The sequence below is a fragment of the Fusarium mangiferae genome (genome assembly GCF_900044065.1).
Source record: "Fusarium mangiferae strain MRC7560 genome assembly, contig: FMAN_scaffold003, whole genome shotgun sequence".
In the NCBI taxonomy this organism is placed as follows: domain Eukaryota; kingdom Fungi; phylum Ascomycota; class Sordariomycetes; order Hypocreales; family Nectriaceae; genus Fusarium; species Fusarium mangiferae.
Window position 1 is genome coordinate 720347 of NW_024573923.1, and position 18266 is coordinate 738612.

The following is an 18266-nucleotide window of genomic DNA, read 5'->3' on the forward strand; positions in this document are numbered from 1 at the left end:
TGGGGCCAAGGACCCTTGACAACGTTTCTCCAGCCATCCTCGATTCTTACGGGTTGCTTTTAGGCGCTCTCACAAGGCTTTCCTGGTCCTCGCCAAACTGCTCAACGCCAGTCACTTTTCTGCAGTCTCATCAGTCTCCATCTCATTTAAGAGGAGGTGGCGGGTCGATTGCCTGCTCTTGCATCCTTGAGGGGCTTGTTTCGCTTGGCTGCAAATCATTGCAGTCCACGATGGATCCGGGGCTACATTTTTCTATACGCAGACACAGCACAGCGAGCTCAGCAGGCGGGCAATCGTCCAACACACTTGTTTTACACGGCTTGGATGGCTAGATGCCTCCAGATGTCTTACCGAGCGATCATTAACACAATTCTTCCACGTGCAACCAAATCATCCTGGCGGGATGCTGTACGACTTCGGAAAACGCCTAACATTACACAACGATAGTGATATCAATGTTTGCTGCCGTTGACATGACACAAAGTCAAAGTCTCAAGATGGACAGTGTTGACTCGGCAGGAAATGTCCTCGTAGCCGAGAACACTGACATAAATACTATACAAAGCCGTATCACTCAAGAGGTGATACAAATGCACATCTAGGAATATACTCTGTTTTAGCTCTTGCATCGGCTATTCACGTAGCTTATTTACGATGTATACGATATTTTTGAGATTCTCCTCGTCTTTCTTGTTCCTGACTCCAGGCGTACCCTTTGACAGATAGAAAGGCTACGTCCCCGAAACTGTACTCATTCTTCACATTCTCTGTGCTCATATATTCCTACATAGGACATAGTAAATTGTTTGAATGGAAGTTAGGCGAGTTGCTTAAGATTTCAAGTCCAACGAGAATCCTGGGCTGTTCAACTGATTGCAACGCCCTATCGTGCCCATCACCAACACCCATCAGAAGTCATATCTTCTCAATTGTATGCGTAGAATGTCAAATGGTTGAGAAATTACTCTTTCAAGTCGCTGCTGATTAGAGTTCAGGCAATATGTTGTACTCTGAAAGCCCCAGCTCTACTGAAAGTCTCAGAATCCCCTGTCTTGAACCCCCTTTAGTCCAGGGAGGGTTATAGTTGGCCATGAAGCTAGGAAGCAAGCCGAGTCCTCATTGACTGTTTCTTAAGAATGGAGTCAAAAGCCACTGCTATACTCTTAGAATAAGAAGTCTCAATACCGAGTAATTAATCGTGTTCTCATCCGATGTCCTATGTTGTTACCAAGTGCTATCCCAACCATAAACCAGACCCATCCAGCCGAGCACCCTTTTCCGTTACAAAAGCCGCCATAAAGTTACATAAAGTAAACCCGAAATAGCTACACTGACTCCTACCAAGCTCTGTGCCCCACAAACCTTGTGGTATTCTTGGGTATCCTCAGAGCTGCGCTAGAGGAAACGCGAATTGATATCGACGGCACCAACACTCAACTGCCTCGAAATGAGCGAGTTGCGTCTGAACGAGCTTGCCCCTGTAGGGAAGGTAGGCTTTACAAATAAGCTTCGTCATCCCCATTATCATGAGACTGGTTATCCGAACCGTTGTTGGAGCCCATGATGGAACCAACAAATTCCTGGTACTTGAACACCTCGCCTCTCTTGGCACCAAGGTGGGCGTTCATATTGCGGTTGAAAGCTCGTCGTCCAGTGAAACCATTCATGATCTTATCAACTTCACTGGCAGTTAGAGCCTTCTCGCCGGGCTCGGGTGCTGTATCAAGAAGGGCTTTTCGCAGCTCGACCAAGTCGACCTGACCGCTGTCATCGTCGTCAAAGGCAGAGAAGGCAGACAGCAGCTCGGCGCTTGGTGAAAGTGCTGCAAGTGCATCGGCAAGCGAGTTGAGGAATACTGCGAGAGTGATTGTCTGGGGTGCTGATGGAGGAAAGAACTTGGATACATCGGCAGGGTTTGAAGGCAGACCTGTTGAGGGATTGTTAGCCAGTGTTATCTCCTTCATCATTCTCGGGGTTCGTACCCAGCTGGTTGAGCATATCAGTAACATCCTCTCGGTTTACGACACCATCACAATCTCGGTCCATGATCTGGAAAGCATCTCGCAATGTTCGGACTTGGGTTGCTTGCAGTTGCGATAGCGCATTGCCATTGCCAAGCGACTTCGATACTGGGGTCCTTGGGGCCACGGCCACTGGAGACATACGCGAAGGCGAAGAATTCATCTCGTCTCTAACAGGTGTCTTGGCCTTTGGTGTCCAGCTGGGTTGTGTGCTTGTGGGAGTTGTTGGTCTAGCAAAGCGCGAGGTCGAGCCGAAAGGTCCTGCCTTTGTTGGTGATCCAGTAGGTGTAGTATGTCTTAGGGGAGAGGGCGACGCAGGTGACTCGGCGCGACGAAATGGAGAGCTTCGAGTAGGTGAAGAGCCATAGCCCAGAGGAGAAGGCTTGTATGTTACCGGCACAGACTGAAAACAACGGCGTTAGCTGGGACGGGCGTCACTTGTCAGGGATTCTCCGTCATGGAAGAAGTACCATTGTGCTCAACGTGGGTCCGGCGAGCGGAGATGGACAATAAACAGGTTTATGAGAAGACGAGGAAGAGAAAGGCGATAATTTGAGGTTGATTTAGTGAAAATCTAAGATAGAAACGTATGGTGAAAATGATCAATTAGCTGTGGGATGGATATAGATAACCGTTGTCGTCATTGGGCAAGAATTGAGGTTGTAATGCGCTTTAACGAGGTGTGATCCAAAGTAAACAATGAAAGTGGTTCCCAGGGAGATGCATGATGAACGCCACGAATTGTGTGCCACGGAGAGTTGAGCCACGTGTGAAAGCCAAGATTGGAGAGTCATGGCACTCGCATGGCGCTAACGAGCATGGGGGTGTGCTCCAACCACAAGCTGAAAGCTACAATTCAGGGGACGCAAGGGAACGAGACGACCCTTTTTCTTAGTGGGGAGCATTTTGAGTGGATGAGGGATGTGTTCTGCTGACACTTTTTCAGCTTGAAGATTTTGTACTAAATGGTAAAGATCCAATAATTTGGTAGAGATGATATTGCGATCAGAAGTAGACTCAGTTAGAGGGTTCCAGCCGAAAACATGTTTGCGCTTCTCTTAACCTGTGACCAACCGTTTTCAGTTTCAGGGGTTAGTTAGGTATAGCTACCTACCTACTATTAAATGGGAATGAGGGGGGAAAAGGCTGGACCCGACATAGTGGATAGATACCTAGAATGGGTGATTGAACCCTTTGTCCAGTATCTTTAGAATTCAAAACACCACTTCACTCAAATTCACAGCAAATTGGTCTATCGTCGGACAATTGATTGATATTGATTGACTTGCTGGATTAGTACTTCCATCTTCATCTGTCTCCACCTACAAGGAAGTCAAGCCTCGCTGCGCAAGTTAACGCCTACTTGTACTTTGTGGCGGGAGCATGTCTCGGTTACGACACTCTCTTTAAAGCTGTTTCTAGTTCTGTTACATATTCGATAACAAAGTGGTACTGGCTGGTGCTGTACATACTATCACACAGCTGCTTTCGATCGAGGAGAGGAGAATTGTTTAGTTCTGTCATTTCAATTCCTCCAGCTGCTGTAACGTCCAAAGTGGAACAAGGCAGAGCAGAGCGTCGATCCCACTGCCTTGCATTACATTACATTGCATGCATTCACCGCATCCTTTCACTCAACCCTCCCTCTCGGACCCCCCGAGCTCGAAAACGAAACGCAACGCAGCGCAGCGCAACATCACCCGATCCGGAACCTACGAGGGTTCTAAATCGTGAGGGACTCGTGTTTCGTGTCTCGGAACCCCGGCCTCAATCCGCCTTCGGCACTGTCTTAGCTTGTCTTGCATTGCTTTGCATTGTCTTGTCTTGTCTCGTCTCCTCCATTATGGCTTCTTCGTTCCAGTCAACGTTGCCATTCTTGACCAAAACAACCAGCAACAGCGCAAACAACCACCACGGTCACGGTCATAAACACAGCCTCAGCAATTTCTCCAATGCTTCAGTCTCCAACCGAAGGACCTCCCTGGCTTCGTTTCACTCTTCGCGCCCCGAATCGCAAATGTCACAGGCCTCGCCGCCTCCCTCGAGGTCACCTCTTCCTCCTGGCCCAGAGATCGATCGCATTTCCGATCCCAATTCGCAGTCAAAGACGCCTTCGACGGGTCTGTCCTCGCAGCATTCGTCACTTTCCGCTCCTCGAAGGATCAACCCTCATGCACGACCATCGAGAAAGCTTCGCTCGCAATACCCGCGAAGCTCCACAGAAAACCATGTCGAATACATTCTTGTCGCATCTTTCGATATCGATCGAGGTCCCGTCATGGAGCATCAATACCCGGTTGCAATCACAGGAGATGAAAATATGCTGGCAGAGCTCATGTTGCCCGATCAGGCCCACGCCCGCAACCAGGACTGGACAATCTTCTTTCTTCACAAGGATACAAGCCAGGAAGAGGAGGATGAGGAGCGCAAAGTTAAGGAAAACCGAAAGCAAAGGCGCAAGAGGAGGCGTGATAAAGCAGCTGGTATAATAGACGAGGAGGATGAAGAAAACGAAGAGGATCTACCAGAGGACGAATGGGAGGACGATGATGAAGACGACACCGAATCTACTGATAGCGAACCTGAGGGCGGAGAGGGCCCTCCCCTAATTTATGTGCTTAATCTGGTCAATACCAAACATGACAAGTCGGTCAAGAGAGGGGCCATTGTCAAGGCCATGGCCATCTGCACGCGGCATCCCTTCTTGCATATCTACAAGGCAAGTAGCCTTGATCCACGATTCTTGTGCTCGTGCACTTGCTAACCGTTTCGATAGCCACTGCTACTATTGGCTCTGGAAGAATACTTCAAGGCACCTGTTCCAGAGACATTGGCCATGCTATACGATTCAGTAAACGCCATGGATTTGTCTCTCATGCCTAAACTCAGTCTTCTCGAGCGCCACTTATTACAAGCAAGTGACAACAGGGATCTCTTTGTGGAGAAATTCGAACAGATGATTCAAATGCGGATAGCCGAAGACCAGCGCGAGGAGGCAGCAGACCAGTCATTGGATGCGACAAGGAGTCCGACAAAACTGACTGGTATCTCAAGAGCTGGCACAAAGGCCCATGTCGAGGGCGGCCAGTCGATTTACTCTGTTCCCCGCGACACGCATGAGTTTGAGAGCAAGGTCATGTACAAGGGCATACCGATCCCTATCAAAGTGCCTGTTGCTGTCATGCCAGAAACCGTCGGTGACTTTTCACTCATCAAACTCATTCAAAACTTTTCAGATTCTCACCAGAAGTCGCCTCAACCATTTGCGCTGCACCCTCACCTCACAACGAACGGAGTCAATACCCACCCCATCATTGTGTTGGCAAATGCGCTCTTGACACAAAAGAGAATCATATTCCTAGGGTACAACATGCCCTCAGGCGAGGTCGCGGAAGCTGTCTTGGCCGCGTGTGCGTTGGCATCGGGTGGCATACTTCGTGGGTTTACACGACATGCTTTTCCTTACACCGACTTGACCAAAATCGACGACCTGCTCAACGTACCCGGTTTTATCGCTGGTGTAACGAATCCCACCTTCGAGCTTCACCCCGAGTGGTGGGACGTCTTGTGCGATTTACCAAGTGGAAGGGTCAAGATCAGTACAAAGATCGACCCTGCCCCTGTGACGGAGGGTCTGCTGTACTTCCAGCAACAAAATGCAGCTTTTGCGGCCATTGCAAGCGGTACCACGAACACAAGCCAGGACTATACGGGTGACAATGCCTTCATGGCTGATGTTCTAAGGAGCATTGCTGCAAGACATGGCGAACGTGTGATCCGAGCAAAGTGGCGCGACTGGGTCGGCAAGTTCACTCAAATTGCGGCCAAATTCGAGGAAAGCGTTTATGGAGCTAGTGCCTTGTACATTGGAGGCGAAGATCAGGACTTGATGCCACCAGGGGCTAATGGGCATGGTTATGTCTGGGCGGATGATACAGCTAAGCATAAGGAGCTTGCTGGTAATGTAACAAGAATCGAAGGCTGGCGCAACACACGAAGTTATTACAGCTTCATCCAAGTAAGACACCATACGAAATCAAGGGACGACCAAAGCTAACATTTCACAGGATCTGGCACAGATATATACCATCAGGCCACTGAAGGGTCTTGACTTGGCCCATCTTCACGACCGTTTACGAATGCAACGGTTGACCCCCGCGCAGAGCAGAGATATCTATCTCACCATCTCCAAGCACGTCCACACGTACGATGAGATTTGCCTACTGCTTAGTGTAGCCCCTGAGTCGCACGCTGGGTTGTTCTACCTTGCCCTTGGTCTATTTCACAAGGACCGCGAAGTCCGTCTGAGAACAGCAGATCTCTTGGAGCGTATATCCGATCATGAAGCCGGACAGCATTGGTGGAGAAGTCTCAGTCGCTTTGAGAAGCTAGCTTATATGCGGCTCCGTCGAGAGGTGGATGCTGAGATGCAAGCAAAGCTTGAAAAAGAAGGTATAAGCGCTGAAATGGAGAGGATAGTAAGCTGAACGTTTGAATTGGAGTTTCCGTATGGGCGGGCATGTAGGAGTTTATTTATGGGTTGGAGTAACTTTGACGGGTTCTCCAGGAGGTGTCATGTCTGGGTTCACATCATATACCTTTCAGCCCTCATATGGGCGGCGTTTTTCAAAGACATTGGACGAATACAATGGCACGTTACATACGAAATCAATGTGATTCGGAAGAGTAATATTATTTAACTTGCTTTTAGGTTCCTTGGTCGGTGGAGTTACGGCCTCTTTTCCGCTATCGTTCAGACCATAGCATCATCATTGAGAACATTTGCTCCTCGAGCATTTCGTGTACACAGTTTGAGTATACACCCTGATTTGTTTACCCAGAATGGCGCCGTAAATACATCCAACCGACTTTTGTCAAAAAACTGTTGGTTGCACCCTCTTACAGCGCACTGCGTGGTAGTCACAAGAGTCCAAGAGCCTTGGCGGCGTGCTTGACGTGATCTTCGCCGAAGGTAGAGATGAAGAAGTAAGAGTGGTCATAACCCTGAAGACGGGTTAGCATTGTCGTTTGATGGGAATGAGAAACACCTACATCTTGGTAGCGGAGAGTCAAGCCCTCAATACCAGCATCCTTGACAGCCTTCTCGAGGTTCTCGGGGAGAAGCTGGCCCTGCTTGTAGAAGTTGTCACCAGTGCCCTGGTCGATTAGCACGGGACATTTAACAATTGCGAGAGAGAGCCTCGGGACTTACAACATCAATGAGAGCAGGGAAGTTGCCCTTCCAGCTCTTGATGAGCTCGGTGGCATCGTGTTTCTTCCACTCCTCCTTATCCTCACCCAAGTAACCCTTGAAGGCCTTGTCACCCCAGGGACACTGGGAAGGGTTGGAGATAGGAGCCCAGGCGCTGACACTCTTGTACTTGCCGGGGTTCTTGAGGAACAGAGTCAGTGCACCATGTCCACCCATAGAGTGGCCAGAGATAGAAACTCGCGAGGAGTCAACCTCCTTAAACTCCTTGAAGATGAGGTCGGGAAGCTCGTTGGTGATGTACGACTCCATCTTGTAGTGTTTGCTGTAAGGGTCCTTCTTGGCATCGATATAGAAACCCGCTCCACTGCCAAAGTCATATGAGTCGTGCTCACCGGGCAAGTCGAGCTCGCGGGGAGAAGTGTCTGGGTAGAGAAGAGCAAGGCCGAGCTTTGAGGCGTGAGCATGAAGGAAACCCTTCTCTGTAACGTTGTCGGGCGTGCATGTGAGGCCAGAGAGGTAGATGAGAAGAGGAGCTGGCTTAGAAGATGATGCCGAGCCTGGGAGGTAGAGGGTTGCGTTCATAGGTGTGCCGGTAACGGCGGACTTGTGGGAGAGCTTGAGGAAACGTCCGCCGAAGCTGTTGATGGTAGCATTCGTAGTGAAAGCCATGATGTCACTGTATTTGAGGATGACTTGGGTTAGACAGAGGCAATTGGGGGGACAAAGTTGCGAACAGTTTCAAGAAGAAAGAGAAAATAAAGTGAAAGAAGAGAAATCTCAGTAGTCAATGGTTATGTTGCTATGAAATAGCTGAGCTTGATCCCAAGGAGGGGAAGCTTCCAGTCAATGGCGAGGTCTGGGGTAACCTTAACCCCACCATCGGTACCCGGATGCCTTCACCAACATGACGAATGCCGAATTATCTCCCGGCTCCGGGATACGGAACCCCCTCCGTGTCACGGGTCGGAGACAAGATAAGAACAGCATGTACACGGCTTGGGGGTTTAGCAGAAAACCTATGACTAGAGTTCTAAAATACACGAAGGTGAGACAATATGAGAATATCATCCAATGATTTATGATGAACTTAATACGCTGTTTGACTCCTAAGGTAGTTCTCAGGATACATCAGTACTACGGTAGAAGGGATGTCGAGATGGTGTGAGTGATTGATTGCTTCATATCTTATCTCATACTGATAATCGTCAGCCATCAGAGCTGTATCTATCTCTGCTTGTATGATCTGGCTAACTGCCAAAAAACAAAACCCCATCGCTAGTATCGCTAACTCCAAATACTCCGTAGCCAGGTGAATTGCCCTTTACTCCGTCACCAAGTTTGCCATCCCAATGCAATACCAAAAAAAGACTACTCAATCGCTTTAACACAGAAGGTAAAAGGCCAAGAAGATGCAACCGAAGACAACCATGTTGGTGAATTTATATAACCACCCAGGTACCCATTCTGGCTCTCCCTGTACCATCCTTACAATCTTCTCCTAACCGAACAACTTGTCGCTTCTTGTGGTCTTTTTCAGCGAACAGTCAAAGCTGTTGAAGAGTTTGGGCCAGCCGACACGAGTGAAGTTGAACTTGTATTCGTAATTGAAATCGATCGGGCCTAATGTGCAACCCGTAGGGCTCGTACAAGTATCGTTGCAGCCGGTTGTACGGGGGTAACAGTTGAAATGTTCACCATCAGGTGCAAAGGTTGTGACGTTGCGAAGGAAAGGTTCAGAAAGTTGATGGCACTTGTTAAGTGTGTATACCTCGTGGGTGCATGTGCCCGTGGAGTTGGCACCGGTGCATATCAAAAGCTGCGGCGATGAGATGTCAATACCACAGAAAAGAGATGGCCTGTATAGTAGAGAAGAGAGTCAACTTACACCCCCGACTGCCCGCTCCTTCAATATGGGCACAGCAGAGATGCTGACGGCAGAAAGAATGGTTGCAATAAGAGTGAAGAACTTCATTGCAGCGGCTGGGACTTGTCTCGGCTGATAATGATAGTGGGAACGAAAGCGTTAGATTGGCGAGTGTTAATGTCTGAGATGAAAGAGTATGAATCAGACAGATTCTTAGCAGAGGTTGGATTTGAGTAAGATATATACCCAAGGCAGTTATCAATTGTTTGCTGTTTCTGTGTACCAACCTCCCGGCCTCAAAACACCACAAGTGCAACCAACCTCTTATAAAAAAAGGAGCAAGATAATAAGCTTCCAATAGCACAACAGCGTCACTACATTCGTCTAATTCCTCCTGCATAAGAGAACACGACTCGTACGATCAACACTAGACGTAACATTTCATCATCGTCTCAAGTTCAATTCAGATCAGTCAAGGGAGTGCGTATCCGCCGACGTCATAAAAGCCGCCGCCAAGAGGGAGATCATCCTGTCACCAAACGTCTAAATACCTTACCTGCACAACACAGAAAAGAACAAACAAACAAACTGAATTAAAGCCGAGTTGGCCAAGGTTGCATGGAAACTTTACTTGCAAAGCTACGGCTGTCACGGCTTTTCCCTTCCCACCAACACCCGTTTCCGGATCTGTGGCACAACGTCGGAGGCTGGAAAGAATATTCTGGACTTGTGGTTGGTTGGACAATTCCTCTACCTGTGAGGACCCTTTCAAATATGCAAGAAGCCACAGACGCTGCAGGAGTCATGTCTTTGTATTTGAAGTTGACAATCTCTGTCAAGCCCGGATTGCGTGGTGTGAGAAGATGCTCCCTTGCTTGGATTGACTGTTTATCAGACTTTGTGACGTATGAAAAGGCCATTGCGCATTTGAGGTTGTGTCCAAGCACCACAAGATGCCGTCATGTCTCGCGCCGGTGTTTCAGTGAAACACAATCTGGCCCGACGTATTCGGCCCATCAGACCCAGAACAAGCCATCTGCCTTTTCCCACTTGACATCATTCTCTCATGAAAATCTGCCGGGCACACCCGTATTGTCAACGATGTGACGTTGGAGCATCCGTCAACAGTGTTGCTGTTGGGGATTCTTTGTGCGTCTTCATCAAAGACGGCGTCGGAGACAATCAACACATTCGTCCACCAAGACACAGAAGCAAAGTAGATTTCCTTCTTGTTTTTTGTCTAGTTCCTGTGTAAATCAATCTCAATCTCAAACGCCGCGCTTATACATGATTAATTAACCTCCTGATACACTATACAACATGTCAAGCCAGAAGGGAGCACACAACGTTCCAGCTCGATTGTATCTAAGGAGGGTCGCATGGGTATATACGCCTCGGGGGCAATCGGTTGTTTCGCGACGTGCTAGTCCTTTGGTCGCTTACTGCAGCAGTTCCTCGCAAGTCCAATCCTCGTAGCTGTACCACACGCGTAAGTAGGGCATCTTCGAGCTGCCTCAACAAGCATCACTTACTAGCCATCGGGCATGTATCGCCTCACGATCAAGGGGATCTTCTTTTCCCGCATCTCCTTAATCGCAATTTGAAGGGGATCGGTCTCACCCTCGAGATCAACGAGCACAGGCGCATTCATGCTGCATCCCGTTAGTTTCCAGAAAGTTGCTACAGTTCAGCAAGGTGATGCGGACCTGATCTGCAGAGCGCGTGTGCCGAGGATGCGTGCCCTCTCGTACTTGGTCATGTAGGGTGTGGTAGTTCGCTCGTTCTCGGGAATCTTCTTGTCTTTGAGTAGCTTGTCGCCGCCCTTCAGTGCGTTGGCAGCGGCAGAAGGATCTCCCGAGACTACGACATTATCCTGGTCTTGTCCGTTTTGCTGCTGGTCACCATCCTCCTCCTCGAGAACCTCGGGGTCGTAGTACTCGGTGATCTCCTCCTCCTCGTACATGGGCTCGTCGCTGCCTACGAGTTAGATTCGCGTGCGCCTGCAAAGATCGCGAAGCAACTTACCCGCCAGCGCCGCCAACATCGTCATCGCCAAAATCAGACATGGTGAGTGTCGTTTAATGTGAACTTGATGAAGAATGAATGTGAGGGTGTTCTTAGTCCAGAGTCGCTTTCACAATGGATGGTTTTAGAATGGCCCAGGCCAACCTCGTAAAAAAGTTCTAGAGAAGGAACAAAGTAAAACCTGGTTAGGCCGATGTTTTTCCGGCGCACCTTCCGCACGTTCAGACAAAGAATATCGGCGCGAAGCTTTCAGGTGGATCGCTCCTGACTCTCATCCCTGCAATCCCCACACAAAAATATAGTCACCGCCTTAAATTGAAATCAATTCTGCCACTTTCAAGCCTGCTTCGACATTAACAAACTGAAGGGTCCTCGACATGACAGCATTATGAGTAAACGAGAAGCTGCTGAGCCAGCCGTTGATGTTCCTCCGGCCAAGAGGCTTTATCGTGGAGGCCCAGATGACTTATGTACGGCTTCCTACCCTTCTTGAGCTCAGAAGATGCATCTGCTGATATTGCAAACTCAGACATTGATGATGCAGAGGACGACTTAACTAGCGCTCATACTCCATATTCCACCCAGGACCCTGATTCACCACAGACAGTGAATACTGCTGCTACAACTCCCCGGGCCAAGTTTCCTTCGGATCTCAAAACTCTTGCTTGCACATGGCCTGGTTGCCCAAAGACCTTCAATCGACCTGCCAGATTACGAGATCACCTCAATTCTCACACCAATTCCCGACCATTCAAGTGTCCTTATGATGGTTGCGATAAGGATTATATAGAGGACAAGCACTTGAAGCAGCACATCAAGGCTGTCCATACTCTGGAGCGAAAGCATGTCTGTCAAAAGGAAGGCTGCGGCAAGAGCTTTGTGACGGGTACTCGACTTAAACGACACCAGGCTGTCCACGAAGGCGAAGAGAGATTCCGTTGCCAAGACTGTGGGCAGAGTTTCAGAAAGAAGGAGACATTGAGCAAGCACGTTCGAAAAGACCACCAGGGCCTGCCTGCCCTCCAATGTCCAGAGCAAGGGTGCCGTCATGCTTTTGAGTCCAAGGCAGCCTTGAAACGACACCGCGATAAGGATCATGGCGAGGCAAAGTTCTGGTGCGGCGAATGCGGTTTGAAGAGGATGCCAGATGGCACAGAACAGCGGGTCGGATTCACTACTGAAGTGCTGCTTCAGGCACATATCCGCCAAGAACATCAAAACTGCATTTTCTGCGAATTCAAATCTGTTTCACGATGGGAGCTGGAGAAGCATGTCGAAATGCACCATTCCGGTCAGTCCGTCGAGGATCGAAAGAACATCGCCTGCCCATACGACGATTGCACCAAGAAGTTCACTAAGAAGTCCAACCTCAACGCCCATATTCGTACAGCGCATGAGGGGTTCCGCTTTGTTTGCGGCCAAGTTGACATCAATAGTTCTGGCCTACAGGGCTGGACAAACGATCAAGGCTGTGGTGATAAGTTCAGTACCAAGAGTCGACTAGAAGATCATATACGATATAAGCATCTCGGCCACGAACGCCCTAAGCTCTCGAAGCCTGAGCCGTCTCAAGGAATCAATCTTATCAATGAACTCTCCGGTGCTGCGATCCAGGCAGAGAGAACGATTTCTTGTCCTCACTGCCATGAAGCCTTTATTCGCTACCACGACCGGGATGCACATGTTGAGCTGTATCACCCACCGGCTACTGACCCGTCTCTTATCCTAGCTGGAGACCAGCTTGATCCTGCTCAGTTCTTCTTCGATGGCAGTTTCCCTAACACAACGAATTGGCCTGGTATTATGCCGGAGGATGACATCTTCGCTGCTACAATGGACTATGGCCCTCCGCGAGATGACTGGCCAGAGGACGAAACCAACATACTTCTGTTGGCAAGAGATCCAGCACTACAGGATCCTCTTATTGACCCCGCTCTTGGTACTCTCTGAGACAAAGAAAGGATTTGTGGAGTTCAGATGTTCTGGGTTTTTGAGAAGTGAGAAATAAAATAGATACCCGGCCGCAAGGCTTGACGGGGGTCAACATATGAGCGGCTGCCTATTATGACACCGTCACGATGTATGAAGAATATAATGTCACAAAAGCGATGGGGATGGCTATGATGAAAGAAATAAAGTTGTCTGACCGAGTTTACCCAGTTCTTGCGTAAAGTGAAGTTATTTCCTTTCTATCAGTCTACCGAATGCAAAAACCCAAAATGATTTTATGCCCCTCCCAATGAAAACCGATTGCCCCCGACCAACACCGCGCAAGAAAAAGAGCCAAGTAATGACGGGAACGAATGCTAGAGCGTCAGCACGGCTAGCATAAAAAGATACTGGCTAAGTATTTATATATCTCGTATGAGGCTGAACATCTAGTGAGAGCCCACCAAGGCGTTACTGAATCCCAGTAAAGCCATGCCAAGGAAGCCGAAGAAGATGCAGAGGTTACGGCTATGGTTGAGGCTCAGACTCTCCACAAACAACTGCAATGCGACACTAACCATGATGCCGGAAGTGACAGCGAAGAGACATCCGTAAGCAACTGCGTTGGGTTGCATATTGGTCTTATCGGCGAGCTTGAACCATAGTGCAGCAATGCCCGCTCCAATGGGTTGAGAGAGACCACCAAGGAAGGCCGACCACGCCATGGCGCGCCAGCGAGAACCCAGAGCCATGTATAGCGGCAGACACATGGCGAAGCCTTCAGTGATGTTATGGACAAATAGTGCCATGAAAACGTTGAAACCTAGCGATGGGTTGACGTGGTTGGTAGCATAGGTGATGAATCCTTCAGGAAACTTGTGCAGGGCAATGGCAATGGAGGTCTGGAGGCCAATGGACAAGAATGCATTTGTTGGAACGTGGTGATGGTGTTGAGCTTCGACATCTTCGTCGTCTCCTGCAGAAGAGCATGAGCTGTCGTGTTCAGAGAGTTCCTCCGGGACTATCGGATCCAATGGCTCTCGTGACTTGGCTCTGCTGGTTCGATATGTTGGTCTCGCAAAGGGCTCAACAGAGTCTTCGCATCCATTCTCATGCTCATGATCATGATCGTGGTGAGCATGGGAATGTTCAGGCGCGCGGTTTAGAAATGACCCAGTGGTAGTGCGCAGAATTTGGGTTTGTCTTCCAGGTCTGCTAGGTAGACTGGTTCGGCTACTCAAATGCTTGAAGCACTCTTGGCCACAAGGATCTGTGAATCCGTAGCAGGAGTTTGACTCGTCGCAATTGCACTTTGTATCTTGTACAAAGGACATGACTCGCTTCTGAACTTCTCGCATGGACTTCCTCCTCTCAGGGAAGCCATCCGTAAGTCCTGTGGTGGTACGGCTTCGTGTTGGACTGGCAGGGCGTCGCATTCCATCGCGAGCAGACGCTTGTCTCTTGAGAGTCTGCGTAGGGCTATCCAAAGTAGATTCTAGCAGAGGTGTGGACTCAGTCGCAGCATTTTGCCCGTTACCGTTAGTTAATTTGGAAAGCGACTTGTTGACGGGTGGTTGTTCAGGCGGCGGATGGGAAGATTGACGACGACGGGCGCGAGACTGTCTCCTCTCGTGGTGACATGAAGTGTCTTTGGTTGCATTTTCATCGTGTGTATGATCGCATTCGACGACGTGGGTGGGCATGAACTGGTGAAGCAATCGCGAAACTCCCTGAATGCCGATGAAACCACCAGCGAAACAGGACATCATGACCAGGCCAGCAGCTTGAGTAGACCATTTGGCCTGCTGGAAATATTCTTTGGACTCCGGTAACATACTATACAATGCGGAGAATAGCTGTTCCTTGTTAGCAGAAGAGGTAGACGCTGTCAGAAGGGCCTTACCATGACACCAAAACTCAAGCTGAGAGAGCAAGCTAAGAAGACATTGCTATCCTGTATGCGAAAGTTTCTCTTGCCAGGAAACAATCGAACAATAACGTCAACGCATACTATGGAGGCGCCAACAACGCAAGCTGGGAATGACGGTTAGAACTGTACCAGGAAGCGCATTGGAGTCTTGGAGATGAGGAGCAACTCACCAATGCCGCTGACAACACACATGATCCAGCCGCGAGTATCATTGTCGAGGCTGCTCTGGCCCACGGGTGTGGCCATGCTGCTTAAGTCTATCGTCTGTGTATGAAGTGATGTTGCGCCTAGAAACGAGCTCTGATGATGAGGCCAAGTGTGAGTTTCGAGAGGGATCGAGACTTGAAGTCGAGGTTGTGACGGGCGCAACCTAAGAGGCAAGAGCAAAGAAGCTGTAGATCTTTTTGGTTCTAGGTCTGACGTAGCGAACGACGGGAGCAGGGGAATATCGATGCGGTTTTGTTTAGCGCAGTGGGCGGGGGGACCTTGTTAGTCTGGGCTCGACTCAGGTATCTAATCAATGACAACGAGAGCCTTCAGTGACAAATGAGAGGACAAAGAGGGTGATAAAAAAATTCTTTGCACGCAGCAGAGAGAAGAGAAATAAGTTTGGGGCTGAATATAAGTTTCAAGGGCCTTGCAGAGACAAATGACAAAGAGGATGGGGCTTTGTTAATGCGCATTAGCCTGGCCCTGACGACAATGGATCATGATAGAACAAGGAAACCACATCTAGGCCCCAACATGAGGAATTGTTCCTTTAAGAGCGCTCCTATTTCAACCTCGTGCTTCAACTAGGAGGAGAGTAACTGCAACGCTATAAATAATCAGCCCCTTAGAACGCTTTCAGAGGATTGAGTTGGGGGTCAACTTACACCATCATGAGGCCGTGCGTCTCCATCAAAACTGTCCCTCAAGGTTCTCACGTCTCAGCATCTACGCATCATTGGATCACGGCGTCTCGTTGACCGCCTGGCTTACGAATTGCCATGCCTCTTTTGATTGTAGTAGCTGTAACGAGCAGTAAAACAGTGAGACATCACTTAATAGTGCGTTATTAATTATAGCGATATCCATAACTGCCCTGGCTGGTATCGTGGGGGTTGTATTATATGTGACTTGAGTAGCACGTAACTATTCACATATTTTAGAGTACAGTCATTGGCTCCTTGACATTAAGCCGGATTTTATAGAAGCCTCGCTGCGCTTATGCGAGTCGTATATAAACTCTACAACTCCTCTCATCATGACGCCTCATACCTTGTCTGAGCTAAGTTTCAAGATGCGATTTGCGCGCGAATCAATTTCAAGTCTTTGTCACCCCCCACATCGTAGGTAATGCTACGCATTATATTCGTTACTGTCCACGCTAACAGGCACCTACATAATGTGATCTTTCACTGAGCCTCAACCCCAATATACGTCTCGAGGTTGAAAGGCCCTCGAGAATTACATTTCCTCGTGAATGGCTCTCGATGAACTCGTGTCTTGTCATACACGGCAACTTACATTGTCGAGTCTCACGAGCCACGCACCTTGATGAATCAATCTGAATCATTCAGTGTCTAGAACAATCCCTACATGATTCATCCCCTGCCTTAGGTTGCCTTGAATTCATGCTGTCTGTAAGGCAAGTAGACGTTCAGTATCTGTCGCTCTTGTGTATTTCTCTGTGTTTACTTCATCAACATCGGGATCTAGTGATATTCCATATTTGCTGTTACCCTCAAACTTCAAGCTACCGCTCAGTGACGTCAAGTAACAGGCCCCAAGACCCCTAAAATCCACCGATAACGGCAAAACAACGGCCCCCCACGTTCCGTTCCGAGCTCAGCTCCCAAAATTTCTACGGGTCGGCTCGAAAGCTATCTCAAACCCTGTGATCGATCTCAATATCACGAGGCACTGCAACTCAACACCATTGGGCAAAGATCGCGCGTGATCTGACTTCCGGTTGTTGATTTCCCACATACTATTGTCCTTCCGCTCATTAAGATCAAACTCCATTCTACATTCTTTTTCCGTAGCCTCGTCTGTGCAGGGATAATAATCATGTCCAAGACTACTCTCGCTACTATGGCCTGCCTAGGCGCAGGAGGTGGTGCTGCTATCACTGCCGCCATTTACTCTATTCGAGGCGGTAAACGTGTCGAGGAGACCAATACTCTGGCTACGCCTCCTCCGACAACCTCAAACTCCTTCGCCGCTCTTCCTGCTCCCACCGCTTCTCCCGCTGTTCCTCCCGCCCAAGTCTTCGGACCTCCAGCCACTGCGCCCTCCGGCTTGTCAATCGACCCAAGCGCAATCGTCAACCCTGGGGGTCTTTTCGACTACGGATTTCCAGGCCCTGTCGCCGATGTCGCCAATCGCTCTGGCCTGGTCTCTTCCTACGATCGTCGTACGCGAAACCCTCACTGGGTCGTCGAACATATTACTCCTGCTTCCCTTGCCATTCGCGATGGTGATCGAAAACACAGCAGCTTTCTTGAAGATGACTCTGTGCCACAAAAGTTCCGCGCTCTGTTGAAGGACTACTACCGCAGTGGTTATGACCGTGGTCATCAAGTTCCTGCTGCCGACTGCAAATGGTCTCAGAAGGCCATGGACGACACATTCTACCTCACAAACATGTGCCCTCAGGTCGGTGACGGCTTCAACCGGGACTACTGGGCTCACTTCGAGGACTTCTGCCGTCGTTTGACAGTCAAGTATCCATCAGTCCGCATCGTCACAGGCCCTCTCTACCTTCCCAAGAAGGAGGCCGATGGCAAGTGGTATGTCAAGTATGAGATGATTGGCACCCCTCCTTCAGTTGCTGTGCCCACGCACTTCTATAAGGTGATCTTTGCTGAGGATGGTCGCGTTGGTGGAAACGTTGCGCTGGGCGCTTTCGTTCTCCCTAACGCCCCCATCTCTAACTCCAAGCCCATCACCGATTTCGAGGTTCCCCTCGAGGCTGTGGAGCGTGCTAGCGGTCTCGAATTTGCTACTAAGCTACCTCCTCAGCGAAGACGGCGTCTGTGTTCTGACCACACCTGTGCCCTCGTGATTCGTGACTTTGCGGATAAGCAAAAGGCGTTCCCTAAGAAATAGATGGCTACCAAGCATTTGTAAAGTGGGAAAGGGAATATTGGTCTCGGCATACAGGAATGAATGGCATGAGATGCTCTACCGACAGCTCTCAACGGATTTATATCATATACGGCTGCATATGAGAGCGTCACAATTATGTTACATGTTTTAGCATCTAGAATTATATGCACTAGTGATAGCATGTGCATCTTG

General features: G+C 49.2%; 8 protein-coding genes across 8 annotated transcripts; 3 read left to right on the top strand and 5 right to left on the bottom strand.

The window, feature by feature from the left end:
• Positions 1 to 1496: 1496 nt before the first annotated feature.
• Positions 1497 to 2494, bottom strand: FMAN_04861 (uncharacterized protein; the record flags this gene model as incomplete). Its single annotated transcript, XM_041828381.1, has 3 exons — positions 1497 to 1927; positions 1983 to 2424; positions 2492 to 2494. The coding sequence occupies 3 exons, from the start codon at positions 2492 to 2494 to the stop codon at positions 1497 to 1499; spliced, it is 876 nt and encodes a 291-aa protein (XP_041679250.1).
• A 1544-nt stretch (positions 2495 to 4038) lies between these two features.
• FMAN_04860 (uncharacterized protein) lies at positions 4039 to 6508 on the top strand (the record flags this gene model as incomplete). The annotated part of the gene is made up of 3 exons (XM_041828382.1): positions 4039 to 4689; positions 4798 to 6039; positions 6089 to 6508. The coding sequence occupies 3 exons, from the start codon at positions 4039 to 4041 to the stop codon at positions 6506 to 6508; spliced, it is 2313 nt and encodes a 770-aa protein (XP_041679251.1).
• A 433-nt stretch (positions 6509 to 6941) lies between these two features.
• On the bottom strand, positions 6942 to 7902 carry FMAN_04859 (putative esterase D; the record flags this gene model as incomplete). Its single annotated transcript, XM_041828383.1, has 3 exons — positions 6942 to 7025; positions 7074 to 7178; positions 7234 to 7902. 3 exons carry the CDS (start codon positions 7900 to 7902, stop codon positions 6942 to 6944), a joined length of 858 nt encoding a protein of 285 aa, XP_041679252.1.
• An 829-nt stretch (positions 7903 to 8731) lies between these two features.
• On the bottom strand, positions 8732 to 9205 carry FMAN_04858 (related to questionable protein; the record flags this gene model as incomplete). Its single annotated transcript, XM_041828384.1, has 2 exons — positions 8732 to 9049; positions 9119 to 9205. The coding sequence occupies 2 exons, from the start codon at positions 9203 to 9205 to the stop codon at positions 8732 to 8734; spliced, it is 405 nt and encodes a 134-aa protein (XP_041679253.1).
• A 1331-nt stretch (positions 9206 to 10536) lies between these two features.
• On the bottom strand, positions 10537 to 11163 carry FMAN_04857 (putative DNA-directed RNA polymerase I, II, III 18kD subunit; the record flags this gene model as incomplete). Its single annotated transcript, XM_041828385.1, has 4 exons — positions 10537 to 10573; positions 10630 to 10749; positions 10804 to 11070; positions 11123 to 11163. The coding sequence occupies 4 exons, from the start codon at positions 11161 to 11163 to the stop codon at positions 10537 to 10539; spliced, it is 465 nt and encodes a 154-aa protein (XP_041679254.1).
• A 347-nt stretch (positions 11164 to 11510) lies between these two features.
• On the top strand, positions 11511 to 13072 carry FMAN_04856 (uncharacterized protein; the record flags this gene model as incomplete). The annotated part of the gene is made up of 2 exons (XM_041828387.1): positions 11511 to 11592; positions 11652 to 13072. The coding sequence occupies 2 exons, from the start codon at positions 11511 to 11513 to the stop codon at positions 13070 to 13072; spliced, it is 1503 nt and encodes a 500-aa protein (XP_041679255.1).
• A 428-nt stretch (positions 13073 to 13500) lies between these two features.
• Positions 13501 to 15227, bottom strand: FMAN_04855 (uncharacterized protein; the record flags this gene model as incomplete). Its single annotated transcript, XM_041828388.1, has 3 exons — positions 13501 to 14907; positions 14955 to 15085; positions 15152 to 15227. 3 exons carry the CDS (start codon positions 15225 to 15227, stop codon positions 13501 to 13503), a joined length of 1614 nt encoding a protein of 537 aa, XP_041679256.1.
• Positions 15228 to 17033: 1806 nt separating this feature from the next.
• On the top strand, positions 17034 to 18074 carry FMAN_04854 (putative nuclease NUC1 precursor, mitochondrial; the record flags this gene model as incomplete). The annotated part of the gene is made up of 1 exon (XM_041828389.1): positions 17034 to 18074. The coding sequence occupies one exon, from the start codon at positions 17034 to 17036 to the stop codon at positions 18072 to 18074; it is 1041 nt and encodes a 346-aa protein (XP_041679257.1).
• Between the last annotated feature and the right edge of the window lie 192 nt (positions 18075 to 18266).